Source organism: Thalia democratica, chromosome 3, assembly GCF_965202585.1.
Source record: "Thalia democratica chromosome 3, ktThaDemo2.hap1.1, whole genome shotgun sequence".
Classification (NCBI taxonomy): Eukaryota; Metazoa; Chordata; class Thaliacea; order Salpida; family Salpidae; genus Thalia; species Thalia democratica.
The window spans coordinates 3,904,857-3,930,532 of NC_139167.1; the positions used below are offsets into that span (position 1 = coordinate 3,904,857).

Here is a 25,676-nt window from a genome sequence, read left to right on the forward strand (position 1 = left end):
TTTCCTTCAAAACATTTATGTTATAGCCTATCTTTCGTTTTTTAAATGTTGTATTTTATATATGAAATATATTAAAAACATTAATTGATTTTTATTCGTATAAAAAAGCTAATATTGCAACGTTATTTTTGTATACAAAAATTGAAAACTAACATTAAACTTGTTGGACCGATGGAGTTAAGTTTATTTTAAATAAAATGTTGATATGACTCATTAAAGATAATAAGACTAATTTTAAAATCAGATACTTACTTGTTTTTATTAAAGTGCACTATTTTAAATAATAGTTTTTATGGTATAGTCTTTAAATAATTTTTAAATTACAATCAAAATCTAGGATTTTAAAAATGTGTTAAGTTAGTTAATTACAACAGCTTAGTTGATTAGTTAAGTTGTCTGGTAGTTTTATTGTATAGAAACTAAAAACTTTATTATTTAAACATTTGCCTGAACTGTTTTAACTCAACTTTAATAGCACCACTGTTTTCGAAACAGCTGAAATTATTTTTTTATTATATGTAAATATAGATATCTTAACTAAAAATGTCCTTCGAGCCGGAGTCGAACCAGCGACCTATGGATTTCTAACATTCAGCTACAGTCCACCGCTCTACCAACTGAGCTATCGAAGGCGCTGAGAGAATGCTTATTATTGCGCTTATAAACTACTCAATATTTTATGACGTCATATTGGCTTTATGGCTTTCCTGTTTATATTCTCTAACTGTCTATAAAAATTAACTTACCTATATTATTTAAATTGCTATTTTTGTTTTATTTTGTAAACACTTAGCATATCTATATATACTGTAACATTAAAACACTTTTGTGGTTCAAATTAAAGATTAAATTAGTTTAAATATTTCATTTAAAAAGTGTTAAATAATTTGTTTTAGCTAAAATTAACTTTGTGAATTTATCATTTTTATAAAAAATTCAACTTATAGCTTAGATAAGTTTATAATCAATGGCTATTGTATAAAACAAAACTTTTTAGTAAAAAAAAATCTTCAATTAAATATAATTTTTTATTAATTTGTTTACGAAGTTTAATTACATTAGAAAAAAGTCGGCTTTAAAAAAAAAACTTGCATATTATTTCGTTATTTGTGTTTATTATAAACATAATACATAAAATATATTAATTAGCATTTAAGATAAAATTTGATTAGAAGCATTTATAAATAAAATACGTAGAATTTAAAGTATACAGTTGTTCAAATTACTGAAGTACTTAAGTTTTATATAAATTTGAGAAGTTTTAAATTTCTTCAACTGAAAAAAAATATTTGAGTTATGTTATTTATATACCTTTTTTAAGCAATCAATTAAATTTAACTTTTTAGTCTAGTATAATTTTCTGGTACTCATTTTGTTTAAAAAAAAATCAGAATAATTTTTTTTAAAGCTTATATTTATTAAACATCTTATATAGGGTTAAGCCTTAAACAAATAATTGATTACAGCTTAAAAAAAAACAGCATAAAGTTTATTTTAAGTTTGACTTGATTACAATCTAGTCGTAATGTATCAGTAAATGATTTTCAAATGAAAAGTATTGAAGTTTTATTAATGTATCATAAACTAGTTCAGACATTTAAATATTTATTTAAAAGTTGTAAATGTTTTGTTTAATTTTATGCATTTATTTAAATATATATGAAAGCACTTATCTATTGGATCCAGAATTTTATGTGATACTAAAAGAGTCTTTAAACTTCATTTAGTTACTTTTAAGCAGGCTAAAATTATACTTTAAAAAGTATTTAAATATTTAATCTTTAAGTTTTAAAGTAATCAAGAAAGTACTAAAAATAAAGTTATAAGAAGATACTACTACTTATATAATCATTGTAAAATTTTAAGTTATTTATTATTTCCCAAAAACTTGAATACAAAAGTTATTACACAACTAAGGTTTTGATTTTAGAAAGTTTTTTTGTCTAAAAATTAATATGTTTTAGGTTTTTTTCTTGTTTTTTAAATTTAGTTTTTAGTAAAATTTGTTGTATCTACTGTAAAAACAAAGGTAATATATAAACAAACTTGGATATTGTAAGTTATTAAAAACAGTTCATAAAAAAAAAAATAACAATAAAAAAACAAACAAATACTTTTTATTGTCTTTTATTTCAGATATTAAAAAGTTAAGCTAAAGCTATCTTTAGAGACCATAGATTCAAAAACTATTTCTAAAAACAGTTTAAATATAATTATTTAGATTTTTAATACAAACTTTAAAAAGATGTAATTCATACAAGCTTACAATATAGCAAAAATTACTTGTTTCCAAGAGAAAGCAATTTATTGATTTTCTAAATACAATAGATTACTTTAAACTAATTTTGAAATCCAACTACAAAACCTCGTAAATACTTATAAGTTCTTTTGAAAGGTTGTTCTACAAAACTTCAAATTTGAATGCACTGTTTTTTTTTTTTTTCAAAAAAAAAAATTAAAGTTATTTATATAAAATAAATTCAGACATACGAAAAACCTTTGAACTAGTGTTAAATTTTACGGAATAAAAAAATTCCTACAAAATAAAGGACACTGTACTATAAATAAAATGTTATATATGTTGATAAATTAAGACAGCCAAATTAAAGACAATTGCAAAATATTGTACGTATTTTACAAAAAAAATGTATGTATCAAAAGCTTACTTGTGTCCAAAACTTAAATAACTAGTTAGCTTTTTTTACAATTTAGTTATCATACATATGCTTGAACTAGTTTAAGATTTCATATAGCTCCTTAAAGTAAAATAAATAATCTCCTTATAACCATATGCTTTATTGAATTTGTTATTGTTCTCATTTGTATTGCTTAAAGGTTTGTATTACAAAAACATACTAAGACATTGATCAAATATTAGCATAAATGTAACAATTGTTTGCTTGAAACTAATAAAAACTAATTTAGCAAATATGGATTATTTTGAAGTATTGAAAACTTACTCAAAAATACAACAGTTTAAAGTTCGTATTATTTACTAATCTATCTATATGTAAAAATTTATAATTATAATATGATAAAGTAGTGTAGACAGATGAAGTCTGAAAAATTAAATCAAACACATTTAAAAATAATTTTATTTAAGCTATTTAAGCTACTTCTTAAATAAAACCCTTATGTTTGTACTGAACAAAAATATAATATTCTTTTTATCTCAACAGTTTATCAATAAATTTCTACTCGCTAAGTTTTTAAATTTAAATCAAAGTATAATAATAAGTACAACTTTAACTCATCTCTAATTGAAATCTTATTTAATATAAGTTTTATAAAGTTCATAGCTTGTAAATACTTTTAGTCTAGTAAAATTTAATGAAACAAACTAGTGATATTCATTTTTTTATAACGAGATAATTTGAGATTTTTATTTATTTTAAACTTTAATGTTTATCTTATTTGAAAAAATAAAATCAAATTTACAAACAAGACTTGATTTTGACTTTAAAAAACTAAAAATATTTTTCAAATAAAGGTTCTTAATTAAATTTAATGATTATTAAAAATGGTTGTTTCTAAAATTCATCTAGAAATTTAATCGTTGGCTTATAATAAAAAACCTTAAATCAGATTACGACTACAATATATAATAGTTTTAAACTTTGAAATATATCAAATTGTTTTGGTTTTTGATTAAACTAAACGATTAAGCTGAAATAAAACACACACTTTAAATTTTAAAACACAATACTAAATACACACAAACAACTTTCTGCTAAAAGTTTAAGTACAAATAGTTAATATATTAAGTGCTTAAATAGTAATAGTTTGTATTGTGTGTTTGTTATATATTTCTAAGCTAGTTTTTTAAGCAATATTTTGTGGTCAGAACAAATCAAATTGTTATTGTATGTTATAAAAAGGTCAACTATAGCTTTAATGTAAAGGTCATAAATAAATCTAAACAATGTGGATGAATTTATTTAAGTATTTACTATTAAAAAACAAAACAAACAATGCGTTTGGTATAAGTAGAATTTAAAATTTTCAAAAGTATAAAACAAATAAACTATTTATACTAAAACAAAAATACAGGATGATCAAAAATTTAAAAACTTCGATTAATATAAAATGTTTTATAACCGTTTTTCTTTAGTATTTAGCATAAAGTAATATGAGCTTAAACATGATAAAGAATGAGAAAAGAACATATGTAAAAACTCATTAATTTTTCATATTAAGCTTTAGTTAGATATAATACTTTTTAGGACCAATTTATCACAGAAAGCTTTACAATTTGTTAAACAAAGTATTAAAAGTAACTACTTATAACAAAGTAGTTTAGAAAAATAAGTTTATAGAATATAGAACTAAAGTACGTAACAATTTTTAAAATAAAGTTTGTAAAACTTCAATAAACAAGAAATTTTTAAAGCTCACTAATATTTAAAACTTATTGATTTAAAACATAAAACAGCAAAAAATATTTTGCGTAACCTAAAATATACTGAAAATAATTAAAAATTGTTTGATAAATCCGACTTTTAATACAAGTCAAAAACATGTGGAATGAAGGCTCATTAATATTTAAAGTTTATTGATTGGTTCAAAAACCTCGTCACGCTTTAGTACACACAAGCGTTTTTGACGACAACTTTTTTCTTCTCTCATATTTTTGGTGTGCTGCATAAATTTTATGTGGCTTTTTTGTTTGTTTTGCTATGAAATGCTTGTGCTAGTATGCTGTGTTTTGTTTCAAGTTTATTGAGGTTTGGCAGTTTTTTATTGCAGTTTATAGTGATTGCTTTTTTAATAAAAGGATAGTTTTGTTTCATTTTGAGGTCTTTAAAGTTTTTTTATTAGAAACAAATTTTGTTTTTAATTGATTATTTAAAAATTCAGTTGTTTTAGTTTTTTGTTTTGTTTGAGTTTAGTTTTGCAAATTTTCAAGTGTAGCTTGAATTTTTATGAAAATTTTTTTGCTAGCCAAATATTCTATCTAATCCAAATTTAACACACATTTTTTGTTTAAAAACTTTTGTTTACTACTATTTATGTATAATTTTTTCTGTGCTTGTTTTTTTTTGTTTTGAGTCCATTCAAATTTCAGCTTAAAAGTAGTTTAATTTTTTATTTCAAAAGCATTCAATCTAACAAAAGTATTTCATATTACTAAACATTTTCTGCACTTTTTTTATTTATTCATCATTCTTAATTTAAAAATTTATTGAAAATTAATAAGTGTTTATACTTCATGATTTAAATATAAGGTTTTGTTTCAAATGGATTATAGCTTTGTTGAACTAGTAGTTTTTAGTTTTGTCTTAAAAATTGTACAATGTAGTTTTTCAGTTTAAAAACATTTTACACATTTAACTTGAAATGTTTTAATTATGTATGGTGAAAAAAAAGCTCTCTTAGCTTGATTGAATTTGAATTGATTAAAACATTTATTTATAGGTACTCTAAACTTTCGTTTAAAAATTTTGTAAGTTACAAAGTTTTGTTTAAGATTTTTTTAAACTTTTTTATCCTACACCTGCTTAAGTAATTAATTTATTATAATCTATTTAGTATGCTATTATTAAATTATTACTAGTTTATGTGTTCTTAGCTTAAAATATATAAAGATAGGCTTTATTTTTTTTTTGTTGGTTGATGTTTATATTATATGTCGGAACTTTTAGTTTAAGTGTATAAATTTTCTTACTTATTCTTGAACTAAATCTAAATCTAAATTTCTTTTTTTTCTAATTTTTAGAAATTTGTAGCATTTACTTAACTTGAACTAAATTAATCATTGTTCCTATTAATCATAACTTGTTAAATACACTATAGTGCAAAATTTCATAGCTTTAAATAAAAATTTGTTTTGTAATATAATTAATTTGCATCCAACAACTTAAAGGTTTATGTATTTGATTAACTTTTTTTGTTTTGGTTGGTAATTTTTTGTATTAAAATAATTTTTTTGCACAAAACAAACTGTTTAAACCTTAAGTTTATATATTATTAGTAAATACTAAACTCAAAACCTAAGTTTGTTTACATTTTTACATTTGTTAGCAATTTTACATGTTTTTGACCTCATAATATTGAAGCTTAAAGTTTTGTGCATTTATTTTTTACTTAATAATTTATGTAGAAATTTATTACGTTCTATTACGTTGAATTACATGTTTTTAGTGTAATTTATTAGTAAGTTAATTTGTGTCAAGTCATAAAAGTATTAATAATTAAGTTATTTTTATTTTCATACTTTTGTTTTTATTGTAAAATACTATTTGTTAATGAAACTTTTGCATTGAATGATTTTTGTTAAGCATTATTATTTCATTGATAAAATAATAATGAATTAAATTTATATTGAGGTAATTTTTTAAATTGTATTTTTTAAAGATTTCTGTATAAATTTTTTGAACTGTAAATATACACTTAAAAAAATTACTTAAAAGCTTTTTAATTCTACTTAATTTGTTTTTATTAGCAATTAAATGATTTTTCATTATTACAGTGTTGCATTAAATTGTAGACTATAAGTTACTTTAAAGACTTTAGTTTTATTTTTATTCATCAGTAAACTAACTAATTCAGTGTAATCATTTATGTATAATTAATTTTTGCACTAATAGCGGGTAAAGTAAATCAAATTATATTTTCATTTGCACTTTTAAACCTTAAAAAATTATTCCAAAAACTGTTTTAATAGAAAACTGATGCTTTAAAAATTGACTTTGTTATTATTGTTATTAAGATTATTATGCAAGTTGTTTAGGAAAAATTCATTGAATCGTTTTTCACAGCTTTTTTAACTATTACGTCACAACATGAGTTTCTTCAACCGTTCAAATCGTCGTCTTTCGAGGGAAAGTACCCAAACGGGGATCATGGGGTCAATATACGGATCGGAAGCAGGGAACGGTAGTGATGCTGGTTCGATTATTTCATCAAGGACGCTGCCTCCACTGATGAGGGGGATAAGGAGCCCTCGACATAGCGTGAGTTTTTAGTATTGTTTTAGGGGAATTCTTTTGTTTTTATTTTAGGGTATTTTATATCGAGTAGGAAACTAGTATTTTTGATAAAGGGGGATAAACAGTCCTTGACATAGCGTGAGTTTGCTTTGTTTTAGTTTAGGGTACTTTATGTGTAGTAAGTTTTAGGAGAAGTGTGACTTTTAACTCAACATGAAATCTTAAGTTTAGTAGGATATTACCTCTGTAGAACAGCAGTTCTTAACCTTTTGTTTCATGATTTACCCAGTTTTGGAAAGTAGTTACCAGATTTACCTCCCATAAACAAAATACTTAACTTGTGAACTTTAAGAAGCTTATTCAGTATAAAAACCGTATAGTTTTAAGAGAAACAAAACAGTCAAATAATAACTTATATTTTAAAAAGGTAACTGATAAGGATAAATTTAAACAACTTGTAATAAAGTAAATTTACCCCCTAAAACAATGAAATTTACCCCATGTTAAGATTCGCTGCCATTAAAGGACATCGATTTTTAAAATTTTTTGGGTGCTTTATACTATATCCAGTAGGAAATTTCTTCAGTTGTTGAGGGATTTTAGTACTCAAAGAAATGTAATTTGCTTTAATTAAGAATATTTTATATTTGATAAGTTAAAGAGTCCTGCTAATTTTAGCTAGACAAATATTTTATGTTTGATGAGATTGATTAGAATTTTGGGTAGTTTTATGTACAGTAAGTATTTTTTAGCCTAAAGTATATTTGTTTTGTGCCTACATTAATAACTTATACTACCTCTGAACCTAAATTAGACCGGTAGTGCTGTGGTGACTTGAACGTTTTATGAAAAGTTATTTCATTTATGATAGAGTGGAAGACTACCACCTCTATCATTAAATATTCTTAAGGCGATTGTTTTTTATTGAATTTAGCGGGTTTTAGACTTGATAAGCAGTTAAACATCTCTGACAGAGAAGGAGTGTAGTTTTTTAAGTGGGTTTTATAAAGTATTGTTTTTTTGTTAGTATATGCAGTTAATTAAACTTTTAAGTTGTTAAACATACCTAACATTAAGTGCTTTAAAACAAAATTAAGTGCTAAAGTGATTTAAAACAAATTAAAAAAATCTTTTGTCATGAACAATGAAATTTAAACTAAAACAGAGTTTTTAAATGTCTGACTAAAATAAAATAACAAAATATCTTTTTTACTTGTTTAAGTAATCAACAACTTAAGTGTTAGTGTTAAATATAATAGTTTAAAATATTTTGAAATCCCTTTTTGTGAACACTAGCCTAAATTACTAATTAAAAATCTTTAATATATCCTAAATCATCTTTTTTTAATGAAAACGTTATCGTAATTTTGTGTTCAACATAATAAATGACAATTATCATTATTAGCAGATTAGCAGATCGGTTCTTGTGTTTAATATTTTTTTTACTAAAATAATTTAACTATCTTATGATTTTAAATAATTAATGATTTTTTACAGATTAGCAGATCGGTTCTTGGCGACCCTCGAATGGGTTCCGGAGTGACTTTGAGCCCTTTTTCTTTTAAAAGGTTTGTTTTTATTTGAAAATTCCTATTTCTTCATGTTTTAGTGTCATTTTTGCGCATTTTCCATAAAAATGTTTTTTATATAATTACTTTATATTGTTAGTTATTATGTTTTAGTGTGTATTAAAACCAATTAAATTTTATTTTTTTTTTTCTTTCATTTGATATATATGATATTGTTTTTGTTTTCAAACGTTTACTAACTATTTAACAAAAAAGATGTCATATAATTAACTTTGTGGTGTGACGTTTTACGGTGCAATTTTTCAATTGAAATGTTTGTTCGCATAATCATAACAAACTACTTTACTTGTTGTATTAGTACCAGTATAAATGTATTTGTAAAAATTTTTTAATTTTTTGTTTAAACATACTAATTGTTTTTTAAACCGTAGTAATTACTTGCTTCAAAAACTCAAACAAAAGCTTTTAAGTTTTACTTTATTGTGGTTTGAGATGAACTAAGTTTATTTTTAAAGTTTTTAATACTTTCTAATTATTCTTTTTGATTAATACTAATAACTTTTATTCTATCTTAAATGACATTTACTAAGTTTAGGTATGTAATACTTATTTTGTTGTTTTGCTATTTTATTTTAAGTAATGTGCATTTAAACGTTAATTTTAAAAATCTGTAACAATTATATAATTGCTCTTTAACATTTGTATCATGTTTCTACCAAAAAACGTGATTTCCATTTATCACTGTACTATTAAGCTTAACTGTTCTGTGCAGTGTAAAGGCTAAATTTATAAAGTTTAAAAATTTACAATTTAGTAATATATAACTGAAATTGAAACTAGATTGTCTTAAAATAGTTACTTATCAGTATACAAGAAATCATAAAAATTTAACGTATGTTTGTCATAAACATAACATTTTAAACATAACACTTTTAATATAACTAAGTTGCCCTATTTATTCATAAATAATGTTTTTACTTTAATACAAATAAACTTTTAAACCAAAAAGAGCAATGTTTAAACAGTTTTGTACAACTGAAAATTGTCTGATTTATATTTTTTTAATTTAACAAAGCCAAGATATTCTGCGTTTTAAAACAATATACTTTATATAAAAATATAAAGAGACTTTATTTGTAATCCATTATTTACATATGTTACTATTTGAGTAGTTTCAATGTAACATTTTTTCTACGTAGACATAATTTAGACTGCATATAGCTTACGTTTTATAGCTAAGTAAAGTTTAAAAATAATATTTATAATAAAATAATTGTTATACGTAAAAATATGATTTACCTTTTTACACACAAACTTCAGACTCTACAAAACTGTCTGTATACTTTTAGTATAGTGTTGACTACAGTTTGTTAAACAATTTAGCTCATTTTTTTACAGAAAAACTTTAAACTGTAAATAACTTATTTCTAAAACACTTAAACTTATAGTTCTAATTAGCTTTTAATAAATATTTATTTTTACATTTTACTTACAGACAAGTTAGCAGAGACAGCCTACACAACGAACATATAACAACAGGTTTAATTTAATTTTATTGTTTTATTTATCACTAAGTACTAAAGTACGCACTAACTTATATAATCGTTTAAACATTGAAGTTTTTAAAACAACTTTGTGTTTAATTTTATAAAACTTTCCATCACATGCTAAGTAAGTAAACTAGAATTTTTCTAAATATTTAATTTCAATATTAATGAGGTCTTCATTATTTTAATATATGAACTTTCAGACCACAAAGAAATTTAGGCAACTTTGCATTTATTTTCATAAAAAACCCATAACCTTTAGTTTCATACTTACTAAATTCTAAACAAATATACTAAAAATTTTTTTCAAATACTAGTAAGGTGTTTATTATTTTAAAAAATCTAGTAATGTTTACTGATATTATGATAAATTTATCAACCTCTAATTCAGACCACAAAGAAATAGATTTGGACTAGAGTTTTTCTAAATATTTAATTTAAATATTAGTAAGGTCTTCATTATTTAAACTTATAAACTTTCAGACCACAAAGAAATAGATTTGGACGAGCTGGACGGAGACTCCGATCTTTCCGACCTCTCCCCATCTGAAGATGAAGAACCACTAGGTGGAGTGAAAGATTCACCACTAGAGGGGAGCAGTGAGACGCCTGGTGATCGCATGCACGAGTGGCTGCAGCAGTCATCCAATAAGAAGTCTCCATTAAAGAAACCCGTCGTTCAGCCAATAAAACACAAGATCATTCAGATGAGGTACTTAAATTAGTTATTATATATTGTAATTTATTGTATGATGTATGTGTATTCATCCAAAAATAATCTTCCGCTGAAAAAGCCTGTTCAGCTTATAAAACAAAAAATCATACAGATATAGATTGATTTTGTTGTATTGGTGATTACAAAGTGTTGTTTTGTAAAAAAAGTAAAAAGTTTTCTGTTCACAGAAGAATGCATACAAAAACTAATCAATTAAATTAACTATTATCTATAAATGTTTCTTTTTATTTGCAATTTTCATGTACAGAAATTTAATCAACCAATAGGAAGTGTCAGTAAACCTATTCTACTTGTAAAAAAAACGATACAGACGAATTAGACATTAAAACTTTTTGAATTTATTCTTTTAAGACTTTATTTTACAAACTAAGTTTCGGTCAAAGATTTACATACGTAAATAAAATAAAAACTTTATTTTAAATTGTTTAATATGCTTTCAATATTTGTATTTGACTCTTTCATAAAATATACTTATATGTTCATGCACTTTAAAAACATCACAAGAAATATAAGAAAGCTAAAACAAGTTTTTGATCGAGCACAAGGCTACAAAAAAACAGTAATAAGTTCTTTAACTTTCTGAAAAGGCAAAAAAAAAGCTAGTTTTATTCTTAAAATTTTATTTTACCTTTGACATACATTATTTTAATCAGTACTAAATTAACAGTTTAAATACATTATTGTAAAACAACTAGTTTACTTGTTAAGTTTTAACAAATAAAATTCATTGACTAAACAAGTAAACTATTTTTTTAAATGTTTATTATAACACTAAGTTTAGTTTAAGTTTATGACTATTTTAAGTAATTTTATTATTAAGTTTTTGTTTTTTCTAATAAGGAATTGTTTTACCTAATTAAAATAAATCACAAATACCAAAGCTACTAAATTGAATTTTTTCTCGTTTTCATAGCTATTAAGTCATTTAATTCATGAAAACAAGTTAAATTTCTCAATCAAGTTTTTAACAGACATAACTTTTTTTATCAACACATAACTTATTACTTTTTTAATATTTTAAACCCCTGAATAGAAAACATTTCTGTTTTGTTTTGTTTTTTTGTTTTTATAACTTGAAGTTGATTTATTATAGACGTGTTATGTGAATTATTAAACTTCATAAATAAACATTGTGAAATTTAATAAGTCTCTATCATATGATCATTTATTTTCCATATAAAAACAAAGCTTTGTTTTCATTTTCATATATATATATATATATATATATATATGTGTGGGATGATATAAACTGAAAATATTTTGCTTGAGTTTTACATACAGCATTTAGAAAAACGTTTATTTTGTCATAAAAAAACAAATTAATGATTCATTTCATTTATTTTGTTTTTGCAGAAGCATTGTGTTAGAATAAATTGAGTTTGTTTAGACTTGATTAGTTTCAGTTGCTATTGATATAGTTATTCTTATTAATTTTATTTTCAAGGGTTTACTTTAAGTTTTTGAATTATCAAAGTTAAGTAAAGACTAAATTTATGTTTCAAATCAGTTTAGCTTAAAATTAAAGCTCTGTCAAACTTTTCTAAACATAAATTCTTTTAAACTGCTAATGAAGGTTATTTAAAATAAATTTTAAAATGTATACTTTTTTACTGCATTTTATTAAGCAGTCTTTTTTTATAGGAAAAATATCTTAATATTTAGTTAAGTATAAACTTTTAATTTCAATTATTTCAAGCTCTATAGATTATATAAAATGTTGGAATATATTATTTGTTATTCAGTAATATTTTTACTTGTTCGATTTCTCTTCGGTTTTGTTAAAACCTATCTCCAGTTAGTTTAGTCAGAGATGTGATTAAATGACATTATCATGTATGATACTTTAAAAATTTAAACATATTTGTTGAATAAAATAAAGATTAATTTTACTACAGCTTGAACCACATAATAAAAATTTTTGAATTTTTTTTTAGCATTGTTGTTATCTTTTTAATTACTAAATTACCTCAACTAAATATTACTTCCCAGAGTTTATTATGTTTTCAGTTAAATACTTTTTGCTAAAAGTAAACCTATTTGAACTAGCTCTTTCGTTATTTGTTTTTTATTTAATTTCAAAACTTTTTATTAGCAATTTTTGTTACACAGTTTAAGATACTTCGTACTTTTATTAACAAAGTCGTTTTTATTTTCTATACATTAAAAAAAGAAAAAAAAAAGTTTTAAGTTTGTATACTTTTCTAACCTTAACTTTAAACAGATCTGTATTAAATGACAATTTTTCAGAAATTTATACGAATTTTGAAGAAAAAATAATAAAATAAAAAAAACTTTTTTCAAATTTTTTAAACTTTATAGCCTACAAATCTTTTCCTAGCCTTATTTTATGAAAATATTCACTTTAATAAAACAAATAACTAGCATTAAGTATTTAAAGGAAACGTTTTTTCGAACTGTTGTTGTCATATTTAAGAGATGTTGTATAAACAACTATTTAATCATTTTGTTTTTTAGGAAAAGTCCAACAAAAAGAGGACCCATGCCAAAAGCTCCATTTACATTTGATGACATTAGAGATGTTGTAAAGCATGATGTTAGTTAATATAACAAATATATTTATTTGTTTGTATAAACTAAACAGATAATTTTAATTTCAACTTTTACGACATTAGAGATCTAGTTAAATATGAGGTGAGTTCAATAAAATTAATTAAAAAATTTTAAGGACAAAAATATGCATTAGTATAACTAAATTTAAAATAAATTTACTATTATTTGTTTTAAGTTGAATACATCGAAACACTTTTTACCATGATTAGATTATACTACAATTTATATAAAAAAATAACGCGTTAGTTTAAATTTGATTAAAGTAGAAAATAATAGTTATTTAATTATTGGAATATCTTTTAATAATATAGTTACAAAGTATAAGTATCTAAAGAATAATAAACATTTTTCTATTGCTAAAGTTAGTAGAAAAAATCTAAAGAGTATGTTAGTATAAATTTTAACCTCATAACGATATAAAAAGGCAATTTGTTAAACTTTTAAAAGAACATGACTTCAAATACAAAAGTTACGAAAGTATAAAGAATTAGCTTATTAATACAAGTTATTTTAATAAAGTTTGTTATTATTTTTTTACAGGAAGGTATGGAAGAAGTCTTGACACCTTTACCGACGCCTAACGGTAAGTTTTGTTTTCTGTAAATTTTTTTTTTATAAAAAGATAAAAAATAACTCTTTTAAGAAGTTTTCACATTTTAAAATTTTTCCGTCGACTCTTGTATTTTATTAGCTTATAATTCTAAATATTTATTTTGAATAATCTTTTATAAAAAAGTTTAAAAATAGACTTTTGTTCAGTTTAACAATTTATATAATTAGCTTTTTTTTACGACAAATTAAAAAAACTAATTGTAAACTCTTTTATGTAAAAAAGGTTTTTGTTCGGAATTTACCTAAAGCTTGTTTTTATTTAGACACAGAAGAAAAGCCTGTTGAAATAGAAGAAAAAAAAGAAACTGAAACTATTTTGCCTGGTGTAACTAATAAAGAAACTAGTTTGTTTATTGTTTTTTTTTTAACTTTTTTGTACTTTGTTTTAATATCATTTACTATTCGAAATACACACAAATCCTGCTTATTTAGTACAAGTACTTGATCTCTAATATTCACTTTTGAACGTTTAACAAAGCTTTTAATTTTTATTATTGTTTAATTTACTAATTTATTTGCTAGTACATAGTAAAATTACAAGCCACTAGACAGCTTACCTAAAGATCTAAAGTTTAAAACATAAAAACCCTTTATACTTATTTTTATTTGTATAAGTTATAGGTTGAATTATGCAATTATATAACCAAAAGAACAGCAAGTATATTTTACTAATAATTTTCTATATCAAAAGTTATAATATATTCATTTAGCATTATGCCCACATCTTAAAGTTTTTGGTTATAAATTATTAATATTCTTACTAAATTTCAGCTTTTGATGAATTAAACACAAACGAAAATCAGCAAAAAGAAAAAGAATCAAAAAAAGTTCAACTTGGAGTAAAAACTGTTCAATTCGACCATAATAACTCAGATTTTTTTGGTTTGTTTATTATATACAAATACATCTCATTTTTAATTATTTGTTTATCATATCATCTGTCAAACTTCATGTTTTGTGGTATATTAGAGCAAAGTTATTTCAGCAAAACAAAAGTACTTCAGTGTAGATATGTTTAATTAAGGTTTTAAATTCTTGTAGAACGAAATGCTAGATTAAAGTAAATGTATTTTGTTTTTAACTATAAGATACACCAGTTTTTGAAAAAAATAAACTTCAAAATACACTTTAAAAAAATTATCTGCAAAACTAATCATTAGTTTCGTATTTTCTGAATTTTTTTTTTGCAAAATGCATTTGACTTTGAAATTATTGATTAATTTTTTTTTACGTATTTTTGTCTTGTTCATTTTTTATTAAATTTATTTTACAAAATAGTGTTATGGAAAAGCGCAATTATAATTACATAGAATATAACTATATTAAATATAATTTTTTTTATACTATTTGACCAAAAGAAATTGTGCTTTGTTGTTTGTTATTCAAATTATAGTTTAAGTTGGTTTTTTTTTCCTTCAAATAATAAATAGAAGTCTTCAAAAGGACGAAAATAAAAAAATATACAAAACAGCTTAACTTAACTTTATATTTATTTTGTGTTTAAAAAGAAAAAAAAAGTTGATAAAATAGTTTAAAAACATTACAATAAAAAAAAAACATACAGTTTTTTATTTAACTAGAATTTAGATAATATTGGTAAAAATATTTACACTTAATTTTATTATCATTATTACTAATTTAGACGATAGCGAATCAGAACTACCACAATACCTGGATGAGCTAGAAAACAAATCTGAAGGTTTAGGAGAAAATAAATCTGAAAATATGTCTTCAGGAGAAAGTTATAAATCGGACGAATCAAGTACGTCAGACGTTTACGTCATTAACAAAACGTCATCAGCAGAGAAAGAAGCGGCTGATAAAACTCCGGGAAGTATGAAGTCAGGAGAAAGTGACAATTCAAATATATCATCAGCTGAGAAAGAAGTTCCTAAAAATTTACCAGAAGATCTGAGTTCAGGAAAGACTACTGAGAAAACTCCTGAAATTATCAGTTTATCTTCGGGAGAAAGTTGTAAGAGTGACGTTTCAAATACGTCATCAGTAAAAATTCATGAAAATAAGTCATCAGAAGAAATTCCTGAGAAAGTTCCTGAAGAAATGTCTTCAGGAGAAAGCTACAGATCAGATGAATCTAACACGTCAGAATGTTACGTCATAAACGTGGAAGATAAAATAGAAGAAGTCGACGAAAATGAAGGTTGGTTTTTTCAAGTTGTTTTTTTCGTTGCTACTAAATACCTAAATAACACGTTATGCTTTTTTGTATTGAAGATAAATAGACAATAAGTTAGACCAAGTTTACTTTTAATTTATTTACAATTTATAACTGTACTTTATAAGCTGTATAAATTATCTAGATCTTCAGGATTACACTTGGAATTTTCTTTAGGATATTTTTTTCTACAAATTTATTTTATCAGCTTAAAATCATCTTTAAGTATTACGTAAAAAATTAAGATTTATAGGTTAAACTTTTTCGGATTTTTTCACTAACGATAATTAATAAAACTTACTAGTAGTCATAGTATAAATATTATGAAATATCTCATCAATATAAATACTTCTGTATTAAGTTTAATTTTGGAAAATTACTAAAATTACGTTCAAATTTTAATCAGTAAACACATTTATAGAAGATAATAATGAAAACAACTTTGATTCAATTGAAAGCTATAAAAGCGACGAATCTGCAACTTCTGGCCACTATAGCGTGGTTGGCGCTAAAGAAACGGATGAAATTTCAATCAATTTGAACAGCGTGAAAGAAATTATAGTTGAAAATGCACCTTTTGAAATAAAAGAAGGTTAGATAATTAGGTGTTTATAATTTTTATTAGTATTAAAGTTTTAAAATGATTAGTTTTACAACAATAATTTTATTACCAAATAATATTTTTTTCCAGTTTCATAATTTTAAGAAAAACAAACACAAAATGTTCTAAAGAAACTTAAAGTAATATTAACTTCTAAATATAAACTTCTACAAGAACTATGACTAGTAGTTTAGTAACCTTTACTATCAAATTTGACGTAAGTTAGTAAAGTGGTAAGTTTTCCTACATAAACGAAGTTTAAACATTAAATTTTTCATAACTAATTAGTTTATGTGTTTTTTGTATTAAACCTTTTATAACTTCTACATTTTAAAAATTAAATTACTTGTTTAAAATCTCGATTTTAAACCTTAACTACAAGTTTATAAGACTAATCACTTTAGCAAAGTTCAATAGAATAGTTATTTTTGTTTCTAGCTACACGATTTTCAAGTAGCTCGTATAAGTTCGTGCTATTAAAACGTTTAACTTTTCATTAAATTATAAAAATTGCTGAATTAAAAAACTCAATTAAAAATTTCCAATTTTCTGTTTTTTTTTTTTTTTGTTGTAGTTATAGAAAACTAAACGGTGCAATAATAAAAGTGCGCAGTTTTCTTGTTTTTTGTTTTAAACTAACAAAACAATTTTTTTTAGCTAAAAAAAACAAGACAATATGTGTTGTTTATGAAAATATTTCTAACCATACACGTTTTTATGTATTATGGTATTTTTTTATATGGTATTTGTTATAAAATCTTAAATATTGTTTAACTTTTAATATTTTTATGTTTAGAACCAACTGAAGATAGTAATGGAGCCGTTCAAATTCATATTGAAAATGTTGAAGATGAAATAAAAGAACCAGAAATAATTCAAGCAGGTATAAGTTTGTATATTGAATTTTTTGATTATAAAAAGTTTCAACATTAGTTTAATCAAATTTTATTTCTAAGCTATCAAAAACTTGAAATTTTAAATATTTGTGATTGTTTTTAAAAAATATTTTTATATTAAATACTTCAAATTAGCATTAATAAGGTTGTAATAACAAATCAACTTTTAATTAAAAACTACGTATTTCTAAGAAAAAAAAATCTTATGAATTATTTTTTTTTATTCTGTTTTATAGTTTATGAAATATTGTTAAACACGAAAGAATTACATTTTATTAGCAAAACATTAACTTAGACTATTAAAAATATATAATAAATTTATGATATACAACGACTACTTAACAATTATATGTTTGATTACAATGAAAAATATATGAACTGTTAAAACCCACTGTAAAAATTTTGTTTTTAAATACTCAAGAAGTTTACCTTTTTGTTTAAAATTTATTTATATGTTTTCAACCACTACTAAACCAAAAAGAACTGCATGATGTAAAAAAATTTAGAAGAATTTGTTTTTTAACTTTTACATATATTTATACTACTTAAAAGTGTATGAACCACTATTATACACCAAGAAACTATTGATATTTAAAATAATACTTTATAAAATTTAATAATTATTGAATCATACAAAATCATATTGTTTTACAGTTTATGAACCACAACTACACACTAAAGAATTGCTTGATGTTGAAAAGAGATCAGAAGCTTGGTCTGTTGAAAATCACGTGGATGACCTTGAATCTGTTGACAACTTTACTGAGGAAACTGAAGGTACTTGATTATACATTTGAAAAGTTGCTGTTTGATGTATAGTACAAAATATTGTGTAAAATTATGTTGATAATTCAAACCTGTTGAAAATTTTGCTTATGAGAAATACTAAGAATATATTTTGAAATTAAATTAAGAATATGTTTGATTTATTTAAAGAAAATTAAGTAAAATAGGACATTGAAGTTTGACTTACTTTGGTAGTATTAGTTATATAGTCAAAATTTATGTAACTTGAGATTTGAATAGTTATAAATTATTAATAATAAATTTTTGGTTTTCGTAACGAAATTATTAATTCAATTGCAGCATTTTAACGTTCTTCTAACTAAATAAATTTAATTAGTTTTTCAGACTAGTTTATAAAACTTCCTCATACAATTTCAATTTGAATATTTTTAGATACTGATACAAGCACCAAAGATCAGCTCTCCGAGATGAAAGAAGATTTATCAGCTCAAGAAGAGGATATAAAAGACACATCAATTAGTAATTTATCAGTAGATAAAGACACATCAATTAGTACAAACTCCTCTGAAGCGAATGCAGAAATTTGCAACCAAATTGTCGAATCGATTGTTTCGGAAAGCGAACAAATTGTGAAAGAAAAATCTCTTCAACATGGTGATGGTAAGTTGATTAAACTGTTTTATTTATTTGAAAAAAATAAACTGTTTTACTTTGAGTCAGAGTTTATTAGCTTTATGTTTTATAATGTTTTAAAAATAAAATTTAGTAATTATAAAAACTTAATTACAACTGATGACTGTGAAAAATTGTACTATAAATTTATATAATTTTTTTTTAAATAGTGTATTTGGTTTTATCTCCCTAAACTAAAGTTAAGCTTAAGACCAAAAGTCAGCATGTTATTGTGATTATTAAACAAAAATTACAGACTTTACAATTCATTTGACAACATAAGGTGAATATAACAAAAAATTAAGTAAAACGGTTAAATGAAGCTGTTATAAGTTTTTGTTTTTTTATAAATGTTACAACTGTTTAAAATACTTCTCTACAACTTGTTTAAAATTATAACCCACTTTGCAAAATAAAAATAAAAATACATTGTAACATATAACAAAATAGTTTTAATTTACAACTCAGTAGTAACTCGAGCAGAAAAAATTTAAAACATATATAAAACTTCTTTTTTTTCATATGATCAAGTGCAGAATACAAAAAACTAATTAGTAGTCACAATAATGCTATACATTCATATCAATAAATTAATTTTCAACTAAGAGAGACAAATTTCCTTTTATAGAATTAAAAAATTTGAAAATTTTGATGTCCTAATAGTTTATATACGCAAAAGTCACTATTATTTTTTACTTATATAAATGATATTACATATAATTCTGTATACCTACTCCTCAAACTTTATTTTAATTGAGAAGTCCTATTTAATTCTAAATGTTTGTTCTTTAAAATTTTACAGTCAAAGAAGTAGAAGCGGTTTCAAAAGTTGGTAATCCAGAAGAAAACATTTCAGAGGTGCAGCAACCAGAAAAACCTGAAACAATCGCAGAGAATTTTGTAACGGAAGTTGAAGCAGAACCCGAGCAAAGTGAAATACCTCGAAGTTTCACCAATAGTTTTGTAAGCTCAGGAATCGAAAAACCTGAAACCAAGTCATCAGAGGCCAAAAAATCAGAAACATCTGAAGCCTCAGAAATTTCTCGGAAGTTTAAAAACAATTTCTCAGATAAAAACTTTACCGACAATTTCGCAAATTCAACGATGCGTGACGTTTCCGATGTGACGTCATATGTGACGTGTGATGACGTGTCGGCCATCAAAAGTGACGTCACAAACTTTAACTACTCTTCATCCACTGAAACCATCGTAAGTCCGTCAAAATGTAAAAATATATCTCAAAGTAGGGAAAGTCCCAGCGAGGAGAATTTTGTAACGAAAATTCCCGAAGTCGAGAGTCCGACTTCTGAATGTTCAGAGATTCAAAATTCGAATTCTGAAAGTTTCAAGACCGCATATAGTTCATGTTTGTTTATTTTTTACTTTTAATAATTTTTGCCAACAAATTAATATTAAAAATCGAGGAAGCTAAAATTTTTTTATACTTTATAAATCTATGTATTTACGTTTAAGTTTTAATATTTGTTTTGCATTTGGAAAAAGTTTTTTTTTTCAATTTTATTACTTACTTAACTTCATTGTAATGTTAACAAGCTCTTAAAAATAAAAGCAAACTAACTAAACATTACAACAGTTTCGAATAAAGACAATTCATTGGCTGCTGATCCATTAAATGAAAACGCTTTATCTTTAGAACAATCAAACGTAAATTCTTTAGCTTCAAATAGCAGTACACCTATTGCCCTGACTCCTGAAGGTGACTGTATTGTTTTCTTGTTACTTTAGTTGTGTAAGTAAACTTGTATTTTGTAGCTTTGTTTTGTTTTTTACTTTTTTTTTTGTTTGCTTAAAAAATTGTTTCATTGTTTGATATTTGTAATAATAACTCCATAAAATATCCTAATACCTAGGATCGGTATTTTCTTCTACTATATTTTATTACAAAAGTAATTAATCGGCTTTAATATTTTACAAAATCTACTTCAAATTGGTCAACTAGTTATTTTTCACTGTTAAATATCACTAAATTAACGACTAGTATATACAACGTTAGGAGTACTTTTGACATAAAATTTTTCTAAGCTTATTTACGATATGTAAAACAGTAGTTGAAAATAAATATTTATAAAGCTATTCATTTTGTTATCAGTTACAGGTTTATGATTTATATTTAAAATCTATTTATTTACAGAACCCTGTACAAGCAATTTTAATAAAGAAGATTCAGCAAATTCAATTATTTGTGACGACAATAGCACCTCGAACTTAATTCCAAAAACCAAAGGTTCGTTTCATATTGTTAGATTAGCCTATTGTAAGCAGTTAAGTTCTTTTTTTTGTAAAACTTAATAGTATAGAAAAAGTATATATACAAAAAAGAGAACTTTGGAATTTTTTAAAAGAATGTCGTTTTAAAGTTATCTAAAACTGAACTAATAGTTTTGAAAGAGACAGAAATAAAATCTAAACTGTGATTAAGTTAATATTATTTCATTTAGAAAAACCAAATGTAAAACACTTCTAAGCTTTTGAATTCTTTAATCGTTAGTTTTAGAATTATTCATATTATTTTATTGTAATTCTATGTCATCATTTATATTATGATTTTAACATCTTTTCCAAATTTATAAAATATTTTTAGATGAAGTAAAGAATACATCTGGTACAGTTCGATTAAGAATAAAAAGTTAGCTTGTTATCTTATTTTATTTGTGAAATGTTTAAAATATTTCTGTTTTTCTTATTGTATTTTTACTGTATTTTACTTATTGTATTGCCCATGTTAAAATATAAAATAGCTTGTTATTTTATTTTGTTTGTTTTATTCTTAAAAATTTCTGTTTCTTAAAGAATTTTCTGAAAGAAAAAAATTGACAGTTTTTGTCTAAGGCTAGTTGTTAGTTTACTATGCTAATTTTTTAGAATAAAGTAATATACTATTTTGTTTACTTAGTAACTTAAGTAACATTAAACACTGATAGTTTTAGATATGTTAACTTTTAATTAATTTATAAAATGAAACCAATATTAACTAATTTTGTAAATCGAAAGAGTCTAAAACTTAATAAAATACATAAAAAACTTGAATATTTTTTCAGAAGTTCTCTTATTTTTTTTACTAAATTAATTGTTAATTACAGTACCCAAACCGAATCACGCTGCCATCGATGAAAGTCCTATTTTAGAAAAAGAAAAAGTTTGTTTTTATTTTTATGAATTTTTTAACATTTTGTTTTTTTGTTGTATAATATTTTTATTTTAGTCTGCATGGTTTTTGTTTTTAATCTTTATATATTAAGTACAGTCAGTGCCACTAACATAACAATGTAAAAATGTACAAAAAATGTATTATTAAGTACATGTATTAATAATAAAACATTTTAAACTTTAGTTTAAAACAAAGTGTTATAATTCTTCTTTAATCATTTATTAGCATAAATGTACTAATTTGGATAAAATGTAGTTTACTTTTAATTTAGTTCTTTTAGCTGTAGAAATATTAATTTGTCATCTAAAATACTTTAAAGCATTTTAGCATAAAAGAAAGCAACTTTTGTCTAAAATAATATTTTTAGTAAAGACAACCAAGTAGTTTTCACATAAAAAAAGACTTTTTGTTTTTACTTTAGAAAAGTTGTCTAAAAAGGTGTCACATTTGACGAAGTAAAACTTTTTTGCTAACAAATAAAAGTTTTAACTTTAATAGCTAAAACTGACAAAAACTATAATTTAATACATATTTCAAGCTCTAGCTCTTAGTCAAATAAAAAGTCAAATTTAATTTATCAACTACAAAACCTTCCACATACTTTTAAAACGTTTTATTTAAAGAAATAAAACGTTTTATTTACTTTTTTTTTATAAAAACTTTTAATTTTTTTATGTTTCATGTACTTTTTTATAATTTAGTTTCATTTTTAAAAACAATATAATTTACTTTGTTTTAGAGTGGAAAATTTGGCATGGATATTTTACTGTTCTGCTTTCTAATTGTTGCTATTTTAATTGCTGTTACCAAGGTTATTTACAGCATTTAAAGAGAGGTAAATGTAAACTAAATTAAAGTTATTGTCTATAAAATTAGTGAAAAATAATTTAACGTTACAAATAAATTTTAAGCGTTTTCTAAATTGAAACAGCAAACTTTTAAACAAAACTTTTTTTTTATCTACACGAAAGAAAAAAATTAAAGTAATCAATCATTTTAGGGCTAAACTACTAAAACTAGCTCTACTCTGAAAAACACATATAACTATTGACAAAAATAAATGTCAAGTATTTTATTTAATTAAGTACTATTTTGTCTTTATAAAGCCTTTATAATAATGCTTTCAACAATTAAAAGTAAAGAAAAGTTGATTGAAGCAAAATATAAAACTGGTATATTTAACAAGTTATTTTAAAAATATTTTTAGTTTGTTAATTTATTTATGATATAAAACAAATATTCAATGAAATTATAGTGTTTTCTTAACAAAATTACAAATAAGTAATTATTTAAATTGATTTACAGTTGAGGTGGTAAACACTACATTCGAAATAAAAAGTAGAATTAAAAGTAGTAGAAATACTAAGTAGAAAAAAATTAAAAGTAATTACTGTCTAAGCGTTGTAGCTTGTTATTTAACTAAACTGAAACAAATACTTATAGAAAAATTAGTTTGCTCTTATACTTTTATTTTACTTAAAAAATCCTGAGAAATAATTTACTTTTTAAACTTAAATATTAAAAATAGCTACGTAGGAAGTATAAAGACTTATTTATATAGTGAGTGTAACCGTTTCGATTTATTACGAAAATATAACTTGCTTTAAAATACAATCAAACTTAAAATTTTACTGGTATTTTATGTTGCATGCCGTAGTAATAACAAAAGTTAACTCAAAAATTATTTGTATTCGAACACTTCTAAGATCCAGTAACATAAATTGTCATATTTTTGTTTAAGCTACTATTTTAAATGCGTACATTATTTAAAAATTTGATATATATATGTAAAAATTAGCTGCATAAAAATTGTAATATTTAATAGTAGTAACTTTAAAAAGACTATTTTTAAGCACCTTTATGTAAGATGCTATTTGTTTTAAGAGTCTGTAATGTTTAAGACTTATTTAGGATTTTTATTGTATGTATAAACTATTTGCTTAATCAAGATGTATAAGTGTTAATGAATCGAAGTAATTTAAATTGTGTTGTACAAAATAAAATTACCTATGTACTTAAACTTAATACCACTTTTTACGTCAATCAATAACCATTTAAAAACTGCGATGTTTTAGAATTTTATAGGATTTTTTTCTATACAAGCTATTGGTATACCAAGATGTATAAATAATCATGAATGGAAGTATTTTGAATTGTTTTGTATAAAAGAAAGTTACCTATATAATCAAACTTAATAGCAATCTTAAATAAGTAAAAAACTTAACTTACAATAAGTACTAATATATCTTTTTATTTTTGATATTTTATTTTATTTCAGGATTCCATTGAAAACCGAAATTTCAGGCCATTCAACAGACTTATGCAAAGAAGCCTGCAGAAAGGACTTAACTGTTGCAATATTATTTAATTACTTAATTCTGTTTTTAAAAAACTACTTTGTTACTAAATTGATAACTTTTTATGCAATTTTTCTTCATGTTGATGTGTAATATTACTTTTTTTTCATATAAGTTTGAAAACTGTGCTCTTTTACATTTTTGATTTTTTGTTATATGTTTTAAACCCATAACCACGTAGTTTTACATTTAGAAGTAATCAAACGGAGTTAAAGCCAAAAACTTTCTATTTTTCGATGTTACTTTTGTACTAAAGTTGTGTTAAATTTAATATTCTAAAGTGCATAAAAAAATCAAATCTTTAAACAAATATTTTATCTTAATTTAAAATTCAAGCATTTTGTATTATGTTTATAAAAACTTTTATTTTCAAATTTATGTTCTGTATTGCGTTGAATCATCATTGCCGAAATATTTTGTTAACTTCTTTATTAATTTCTCTGTTTATATGTTAAAATTTTGTTGTTTTTTTCATTCTGAGTTAACTTATTTATTCTTTATTAGATAATCAGATCTTCACGTTCGTAAACTTAAATTTGGATATAAAAAGTAAGTGCTTCTACTTAATATGAAATACTGTTTAAACTTTATTTTAAAGATATTTACCAATGTTAATTGTTAAGATTTCCAAGAAATTTTTTTTTTCAATAAAGATAGTTTATTTTGTTTTTGTGCAGTTTGTTATTTTTAAAAGTTTTACAAAAAAGTCGATTAGATGGTAAAAATTAATATTATAAAATTTACAAAAGCTTATTTAGCTTATAAATACTACCAAACGCTATAAGTTTTTATATAACATTAAAATTGTCCGTGCTCTTAAATAGTTATTTAAAGAAGCTATAAAAAAACTGAAAAAAAATTATATTTACAAAATGAATGAATTAATCTTAAAAATTCTTTTTTAAACTAAAAATTTTGGATCACAATTAATTCCAAATCTTTAAAATGTTACTAAAATCCAGTAAGTCGAGTTTCTAAAATTAAGTATTAATCTTACTATATTTCATTTAGTTAAATGTTTAATATTTTAGTGTTCGCAGAGTAATTTTTTAAGTTTAAAGTAATGTCAGTTTGTTTCTAACTTTAACAACCAATATCGAAATACTTATGAACCAAATATAATATACTGGTTTA

General features: G+C 23.1%; 1 protein-coding gene and 1 non-coding gene across 2 annotated transcripts; one reads left to right on the forward strand and one right to left on the reverse strand.

Annotated features, from left to right (window-relative positions):
* Positions 1-546: 546 nt before the first annotated feature.
* On the reverse strand, positions 547-632 carry Trnay-gua (transfer RNA tyrosine (anticodon GUA)). The gene is given in 2 exon segments: positions 547-582; positions 596-632. It is a non-coding gene; the product is annotated as a tRNA-Tyr (tRNA).
* Positions 633-6,763: 6,131 nt separating this feature from the next.
* LOC145831512 (uncharacterized) lies at positions 6,764-24,713 on the forward strand. The gene is made up of 20 exons (XM_082938790.1): positions 6,764-6,953; positions 8,427-8,497; positions 9,954-9,997; positions 10,489-10,717; positions 13,217-13,295; positions 13,853-13,895; positions 14,188-14,268; positions 14,696-14,806; positions 15,567-16,085; positions 16,522-16,692; positions 17,498-17,584; positions 18,252-18,374; positions 18,777-19,004; positions 19,819-20,382; positions 20,611-20,733; positions 21,169-21,261; positions 21,619-21,663; positions 22,118-22,173; positions 22,925-23,020; positions 24,464-24,713. Exons 1-19 carry the CDS (start codon positions 6,783-6,785, stop codon positions 23,012-23,014), a joined length of 2,928 nt encoding a protein of 975 aa, XP_082794916.1. The 5' UTR covers positions 6,764-6,782; the 3' UTR covers positions 23,015-23,020; positions 24,464-24,713.
* Positions 24,714-25,676: the final 963 nt, after the last annotated feature.